Below are 8689 nucleotides of genomic sequence, written 5' to 3' on the forward strand. Positions count from 1 at the left end.
CCCACACACCAGGACTCAGGACTCCTCACTCCCTGCACTGCCATTTACATGTTCTGGAAGCAGGAGGCAGGTCACAGGGCAGGGAGTGGGAGCACTGCACATCCCACATCCTCAGCCTTCCTCCACGGCCTGTGTAACCACTCAGGAAGATAAATTCAATCTTTTTGCTCTACTTCAGTGGCTCTAACATTTCAGAAGGAAGAATGGCTTTTTAGGTGGTTTGATCTAATCAGACACTCATTCTTTTCCTTTCCTAGGTTTTCAAACATGCATCCTGCCTTCTTCCTGGCTACCCTTTGCCTGGGAATAGCGTCAGCTGCTCCACAAGTCAATCAGAGCTTAGATGAACAATGGTCCCAGTGGAAGGCAACACACGGGAAACTATATAGCATGGTTGGTAACATTTAAACTTTCCAGGGGGACCCCTGAAAGAACATTCAATGCTGGTAGGAGTTCACAGCAAAGAGTAGCTTCTTGAGGCCGCTCTTACCAAGTCAGTAAGCAGGGCACTGGGACTTTGCACAACATGGACATATGTCCTGCTGTATGGTTGTGGAGAACAGTTCCCAGAAGACTTAGGCCATCCCTGGGTGTGGGATATCCTCCTCTCTGTAAGCACATCCACTAGGTGTACGTCTTTAGGTTTTTTTATTTTTATTTTTTTAACATTTATTTATTTTTTAGAGAAAGAAAGAGACAGATATTGAGCAGGAGAAGAACAGAGAGAGAGGAAGACATAGAAACCTAAACAGGCTCCAGGCTCTGAGCTGTCAGCACAGAGCCTGACACTGGGCTCGAACCCCGGAACCACGAGATCATGTCCTGAGCCCAAGTTGGATGCTTGACTGAGCCACTCAGGCATCCCAGGTCATTCCTAGGATTTAAATAGGAATATAGATGATAAGTTAAATATTTATCTCCAGGATGAAGAAGGACAGAAGAGAGCAGTGTGGGAGAGGAATATGCAAATGATTGAACAGCACAATCAGGAACACAGCCAAGGGAAACACAGCTTCACAATGGCAATGAATGGTTTTGGTGACATGGTGAGTGTGACACGGATTGCTGAACATTTCATGTTTCCTCTAAGTACCTTTTCAAAACATCTCATGCTTGCCAACATTCTGTTTCCTTTTCCTTGAAGACCAGTGAAGAATTCAAGCAGGTGTTGAATGACCTTAAAATCCAGAAACACAAAAAGGGGAAAGTGTTCCAAGCACCTCTCTTTGCTGAGATCCCTTCATCTGTAGACTGGAGAGAGAAAGGCTATGTAACTCCCGTGAAGAATCAGGTGGGACAGTACTCAGCAGATCCCTCTCAAGAGTAAAGCCAAAAGGAATCAGTGTTGTTGCTTTGGAAATTGAGGCACAATATGCAGTTTGTTATGTTTTAGAAGAGTTTTAAGATTTATGGGCTGTTGTCAAAGCCTTGCAATTTATTTTGTAGGCTCAGAGTGTTTGCATTTTGTTTTCAGGGTGACTGTCATTCTTGTTGGGCTTTTAGTGCAACTGGTGCCCTTGAAGGACAGATGTTCCGGAAAACTGGCAAACTTGTTTCACTGAGTGAGCAGAACCTGGTGGACTGCTCTTGGACTCATGGCAATAAGGGCTGCCATGGTGGCCTAATGGATAAAGCCTTCCAGTATGTTAAGGACAATGGGGGACTGGACTCAGAGGAATCCTATCCATATCATGCACGGGTAAGTGGAGTTCCTTATCTTTTATCAAAGTTGAGCATTTCAGTAGAAACAGATCCTGTACTTAGAATTCTTGTATTTGATTGTTGACTCTATACGTGCAAATGGTCAGAACTGCCATTAAAATGTATTAGCCTAGCACAGCTCTCTGATCACCTCATTACCATATAGCTGTTCCTACAACTATGTTACATGGTGTCACGAACACCATCTTATATACAGTACAGGTCTCCAGAGTGAAAACTTTAGGAATGAGTAGACCCTAAGAGTGTCTCATTGGATAGACACTGCTAATTTTTCAACTTCAAAACAATCAATCCCATTTTATGTCCTGAGATACTTTATAACAAACTTGACTTGGAAATCATTCAGTTGCAAACAGTTTTGCACTCCTGTTCCCCTGGAGGTGGATGGTAGTGATCAAGCCTCTCCCCCCTTACCTTTGAAAGAACAAATCCTGCAAATACAAGCCTGAGAATTCTGTTGCCAACGTGACTGCCTTCTGGAGTGTCATAAACAAGGAGGATGGCCTAATGACCACAGTGGCAACTGTGGGGCCTGTCTCTGCTGCTGTAGATGCAAGCCTGAATTCCTTCCAGTTCTATAAAAAAGGTCAGCATGTGTCTACATAGAAAAGTAGGCAGGACAAATGGGGAACCACCATCATATAAGGCAAGATAGACCCTTTGCTGTGTACAGATCAGGAGGGTATGGACTTCACGTAGTTGTTCCTTCAGCACATGTGATTTTGTGCCTGTTGTTCAGCATGTTGACATGACTTCACCCAAAGTCCCCTGCTTTCAAGCACTTCATAAATATATTCAAATGGCTACATAATTTGATTGGTATAGTTTAACTTACTTTAGTTCTTCCCACCTGTTAGACCTGGAAGATTTCCAAAGAGTTTTACTAGTGAAATGGACGCTGGAAAGAAGCCCTTGGCTCAAGTGATTTTGTGTTTTTCTGCTGCTTCCCAATGCTGACATGGTAGAATAGAATGACAAAGTTTCAACGAGTGTTCTTCTATGCCTCTTGACTGTTCTTTACAAAAGAGATTGTGATGATGTGTGTGTGATGATGTGCATGAGAGCCTAAATCCCCAGCCTTACTAAACAAAAAGAACCGATTTCTAAATCTTATTGGATTTATATTCCACCTGAATTCTGAGATGCCTCCTTTACTGCGGTGACTCGGTTATTGTTAGATGTTATCATGTTGCTTTGATGTCCCACCTTGGAATTGAAATTTACTTTTCCAGGCATTTATTATAATCCAAAGTGCAGCAATAAACGCCTGAATCACGGTGTTCTGGTGGTTGGCTATGGCTTTGAAGGAGAAGAATCGGATAACAAAAAATACTGGATTCTCAAGAACAGGTATAAAAAGCCAAAAATATTTGTCTTTGGAATTGAAAAGGAAATCCTTTTGGCATCAGTATTTGGATACAGATCATCAAACCCTTGAGCCCACTTCTGAGACCCCAGAAGTGTTTGCCCTACTTAGCGGGAACAGAGACATATTCATTTGTTGACATTAAGCTACTGTTTCAAACTTGCAAAGGTCCTGCTATAGTTTGAGTAGTACTGCATCTGAAACACATCTGACCCAAGACTTTCCTTTTCCTGTCTCTCATTTTGCAGTTTTGTGAAAGTTTTGGGGATAGATTTCTCTGCTGGGTTGGAACTCAACCATGAGCAAGGATGGCCTCTCTTGATTCTTCCTGAATCTGTCCTGGCCTCTGGGGCACTGCTGAGTATCAGGTGTTATTGTCCATAAAAGAAATGTGTTTCTTCCTCGGTAATAAATGAAAAAAACATTTTTTTCAGCTGGGGTGCAAATTGGGGCAAACACGGCTACATACTCATGGCCAAGGACCGGGACAACCACTGTGGAATCGCCACCATGGCCAGCTTTCCTATCGTGTGAGATGATGGTGTAAAGAAGACCTTGACTGGCAACAAATTATCCAGAAAATGGGTTTTATTTTCAAGCCTACCACACTCTGCTGTGTGGAGTGAAACACTTGAATCATTAAAAAACCAAGTTGTGATTTGATTGTGTGACATTTTTCACTGTGAATGTTACCACTTCACTCATTATTGCTGTAAATACTTTTGTATGAGTGACTAGTCTAGTAGCTTTTGAATTTTCAAGTTTCTTTTAAAAATGTATGAAATTTTACTTTTTAAAAGTAAAACAACTGCAGGGTGCCTGGGTGGCTCCGATGGAGAGTGTCCAACTCTTGCTTTCAACTGAGGTCATGATCTCATGGTTCGAGGGATTGAGCCCCTCGTTGGGCTCTGTGAGCTGACAGTTTAGGATTTTAATTTCTTTAGAGAAACCCACAAACGTGGCCTAACTACCATTAATGTTTTCTTCCACCATAAAATGTTGGAACAAAAAAAGAAGGACTTGAATAGTGTATGATCTCTAAGCTTTAGTGATAATGATTGAAATATATGCGCTGCTGGAATGGAGATTTCTTCACTCTTCTGAGTCCTTTGCTCCTAAAAGAACCAAGTGGGGGCGCCTGGGTGGCTTGGTCGGTTGAGCGTCCGACTTCGGCTCAGGTCAGGTCATGATCTCACGGCCCGTGAGTTCGAGCCCCGCGTCGGGCTCTGTGTTGACAGCTCAGAGCCTGCAGCCTGTTTCAGATTCTGTGTCTCCCTCTCTCTCTGCCCCTCCCCTGTTCATGGTCTGTCTCTCTCTGTCTCAAAAATGAATAAACGTTGAAAAAAAATTAATTAAAAGAACCAAGTGTTGTAAGTACACACACACTTGTCCAAACTCCACTTTCTAATTTCTGAATCATTTGCTTCCCTTGCAATTTGTTTTGATAGAAATTATAAAGGTCTATGGAATGTAGGAAACACTGGTAATTACTTTATGATACATGCAAGACTTAGGGAGGAGTCAAAATTTGTTTTCTGCTTTATTTATTTCATGTCTATAAGCTTCTCTTAGAAATAGGATTTTTAAGTTTATTTATTTATTTATTTATTTATTTATTTTGAAAATCAGAAAGCATAAGCAGTGGAAACTCAGAGAAAGAGGGAGAGAGAAAATCCCAAGCAGGCCCCACACTGTCAGTGTACAGCCTGACATGAGACTCAATCTCATGAACTTGAAACCATGACCCGAGCCAAAATCAAGAGTCTATTTCTCAACAGACTGGGCCACCCAAGTGCTCCTCAAAATAGTTTTATGAAAGATGATTTGTGATTTTCCAATTTTTAAATAAATATGAATGGCTTGTAAATTACAGAAGCTTCTAATATCTGCTGAATTGTTCACACATCAGTCAGATCTACCCACTTTCTGTCCCATCGGCACCTGCACATGTTCTCAGAGTCTTGGGCTGAACTCCCAGGATGGTGTGGACAGCAGTCTGAGTGAGGCCTGTCATGGTGAAGCAAGACGACTTTTACAAGGAGTCCTTTCTAGGGGATGTTCAGAGACTGACTATGGCAGACTGCATGTTCCAAATGGACCCAGCCTTGTCTTCGTCCCACACACCCTTCTGCTCAGTGGCCTTTCCTCTTCCCATCACGAGGCGGGGTCTTAGCCCTTCCCCACGTCCCTGGGTCATCTGGCGACAGGCACCAAATACAATACAGCAGCAAGTTTCACTGGGGACAAAAGCCAGGTGATAGGAGCCTGGAGCTCCTCAGGGGTATCCTGGCACACCTGTTCATGGGATGTTGCTTAAAGGTCTTTGTTTTCTTAGGCTCTTTTCAGGAGTAAACTTTGGATCATGGAGGCCTCATTGTCCATACCCTCTCCAGAAACATCTCTTGTGTCCATGGTAGAGACTTATTCTAAGCCTAGAAAGTTGTCGCTGAGTCCTTTCGTAAAGAGGTTTCTTGGATTGAGTCACTATTAAAATAAATATACTAATAGTGATCCCACTCACCAGGAGCAGATAGCAATTCTTTCAAACTAGAAAATTTTCTATATTTAGAACATTTCTTAGAGAGTTCTCCCTTCTAGCAGCTGCCTTCTTGGTATTTAGTGGGGGATCAAAATGAAAAGAAAACACAAACCAGTATAAGGCTAGTGTTAGGGAATCTTTTAATGAGAGAACAAAAATCAGACTAAGAATAAGAATTAAAAACCAAATCTGACTTCACTCCCCCTTCTTATATCCCCTTCATCCCCAAGCCTCTGTCCCTGACCCTCCAGGAGATCTTTTGGATCTCTGGGCTCCTGGTCTAGAAACTTTCCCTTCAAAACCGAGCCCCAGCTCTTCAGCCAGTTCCCTTAAATACAAAAACTCCAACTCTCCCTGAAAAAACCTGAACATCAGCTCCTTATTTTTACAATTGTTTCATTACAAGATTTATAGAGAGTACCTCGGACGGGCCTCCTGGTTGGGAAATACAGTTTGCTCCTGTAGGTGCTGAGTGTCGAGAGGTAGATCTAGCAGGAGCGTCCGGTTAGGTGGTAAAGCTTGTCCTACAGTCTGTACAGTTGCTCAGAGTCTCTAGGGTTTCATGATATAGCTCTGCCAGTTCCAGGCATTCCTGAGCAATGTCCTTGAGGAGGGTTTCCTGGACCCCTGTCACAAAGAATTCATGTCCCCTGACAGCAACAGACCTTTTCAATTATGAAGTCCCTTTACCTCTACTCTCAGAAGATCCTACCGAAATTACAGAGAAATTTTAAAAATTAATACCTTTTTACAACCCAACTCACAGACACCTTCACTGGCTGCTAAAGGGAGTCCTTCCAGCCCATGAGTATATGGCTGTTACCAGGCAGGCCAAACAGCCTCCCTCACAGGGGACACAGAGGGCCACAGCCTCTCTCTGTCCCTCCTGGGAATGACCAGGAGAAGGCTCAACTGTTCAAGGGTTAATAGGAGCAACGGAAGAGGCCTGTTCCTCCAAAGTGAATTGGTCTACGGATGAAATATACACTCAGGAAGAAGAGCGTTTGTTAAGCATTTTATACAAACTTTAAAAAGCACACTGTATTCAATCCGGTAGCCCCAGAACATAAAATTCTTCTAATTTCTGCTTCTGTGGGAAATTTCCTCCCCGATATTAAAAAACAGGGGCACCTGGATGGCCCAATCGGTTAAGCATCTAACTTTGGCTCATGTCATGATCTCACCTTTTGTGCATTCGGATCCCCCATTGGGCTCTATGCTGACAGCTCTGAGCTTGGAGCCTGCATCAGATTCTGTACTTGTCTCCCTCTTCCCTGCTCGCACTCTCTCTCTCTCTCAAAAATAAACGAATAAACATTAAAATATGGTTAAAAAAAAAAAAAACACCTGACAAGTCCACGATAGTGTGGTTGGTGGGAGGTGGCAAACACCAAACAAAACAATGGAGACAGCTACCTGCATCTTTGAAAATAGCTCCCAAGAAAGCCAACAGGAATAAAAGAAAGGAACAGAAAACAAGTCTTGCCTTACAACTTGAATCTTTGGAAAGGTGAAAGCATGATGGAGAATGACTCCAGCCCACTCTGACGTGTCTCCGTTTGCCTCCAGACAACTGCAGATATTGCAAATAATACAGGACATTGGGGGAGAAATTGTCCTGCACTTAAGAAAAAGGAAAGTCTAAGAAACAATTTCCCCTAATCCCCGTAACCCTGAAAAAATTCATTTTTCTCCAGAGGGACAATTCCCCCTTTAAATGATGGGTCAGCCAGTACTCAGTCAATGCCAGGACCTTCCAGAAAACTTTAAACAGAGGCTCAGGAACTAGATTTCTTGAGTCGCATTGGTGTGATTTTCTCTCCCATCTGCTCAGAAGATTGATCTCTACCTGTCACCTGACTCTGTTCAGGCTCTCAGAGTCTCGGGGCGACCCGTCTTACTGCCCATGTCCCAGCCCAGCCCAAATTCTTCAGGCCCTGTTCACACTCCCAGGCCCTGCTGCTTCCCAGGTGTTAAGTGGCAAACCTTCTTGGTAAAGATTTGTTATCTACATTTAATGCCAATGTAAATTGCAATAAGAAAAGTCACTTTTGTTTCCTCACCTTCAGGTCAAGCTCCAAGTGTCCTTCTGTCTTTACTGGAAGTTCATCCTGAGATAAATTCCTCTGAAGAGGATGGATGTTTAAAAGATGCCCGAGTCAGTCTTTGGGCTACACACACAGTTGAAGTTGAGTTGTTAGGAAGTGGGAGCCTGGGTGCATTTCTTGGGAGAGGGACCCACCCTCACCCTCGTGGCCCAGCACCCTCCCTCTAGAGACTCGGAGCAAGTGATACCCTTGTAACAGAGTCTCTCTTGAACCACAGCATCCTTGTCTTTATCATCCGACCCTGTATCTCCCCAATCTTGCCCATAAAGAAAGAAGGCAAATGTGACTCAGAGGGAAACCAAATCCATCAGTTTGCACAGGATTTAGAAGCCATAATCTCTTTCATAATTTCTCGGCACCCTGTGCCCTGCAATCCAGCTGATAATTTTCATCATTCCTGCTGATGCAACCTGGTTTACAGAAATGACCTGTGAACAGCTTCCTTTTCAATTCCTCTGCACCCTGACTCCTGGTTTCTTGTGCCTTCACAGTTAAAAGGAGACCATTCACCTGGCCTTGCATACCCCAAGGATATTTGGTGTATGCAATATTTTCCCAAGTGCTTAAAGTCCAGCTAGACACTGTAACTTCTACCCAAGGCTCCCTGCTGGTACCCTTTATTCTATAAACAAAGCAAGCTGGGAGCTTTTATGGACTCCCTCATTCTCTTAGGGGCATTAGCTGAACAAGGCAGACAGCTTATACAGCTCTACATCTAGACTCCAAGAGATGTAAACAACGGTTTTCTATTTAGGATGACGTGACCTGTTTAGGACATGCCTCAGGGCATTCAAAATCTCACTCCAAATATTCTTGAATCAATTATGTCCATCCCTCTCCCCAAAATGAATACACAGTTACATAAATCTTAAGGGGCAGCTGGCTACTGCCTCCAAAGGGTCCCTAGTTTGCAATGTTTGATAAACCTTTGTATGCTCTTCTCTCAGATATCAA

General features: G+C 43.3%; 1 protein-coding gene across 1 annotated transcript; it reads left to right on the forward strand.

Moving 5' to 3' along the window:
- Positions 1–205: 205 nt before the first annotated feature.
- LOC125909644 (procathepsin L-like) lies at positions 206–3622 on the forward strand. Its single transcript, XM_049613059.1, has 7 exons — positions 206–393; positions 924–1046; positions 1145–1291; positions 1475–1699; positions 2146–2308; positions 2955–3072; positions 3523–3622. Exons 1-7 carry the CDS (start codon positions 268–270, stop codon positions 3620–3622), a joined length of 1002 nt encoding a protein of 333 aa, XP_049469016.1. The 5' UTR covers positions 206–267.
- Positions 3623–8689: the final 5067 nt, after the last annotated feature.

Source organism: Panthera uncia, chromosome D4 (assembly GCF_023721935.1).
Source record: "Panthera uncia isolate 11264 chromosome D4, Puncia_PCG_1.0, whole genome shotgun sequence".
Taxonomy (NCBI): domain Eukaryota; kingdom Metazoa; phylum Chordata; class Mammalia; order Carnivora; family Felidae; genus Panthera; species Panthera uncia.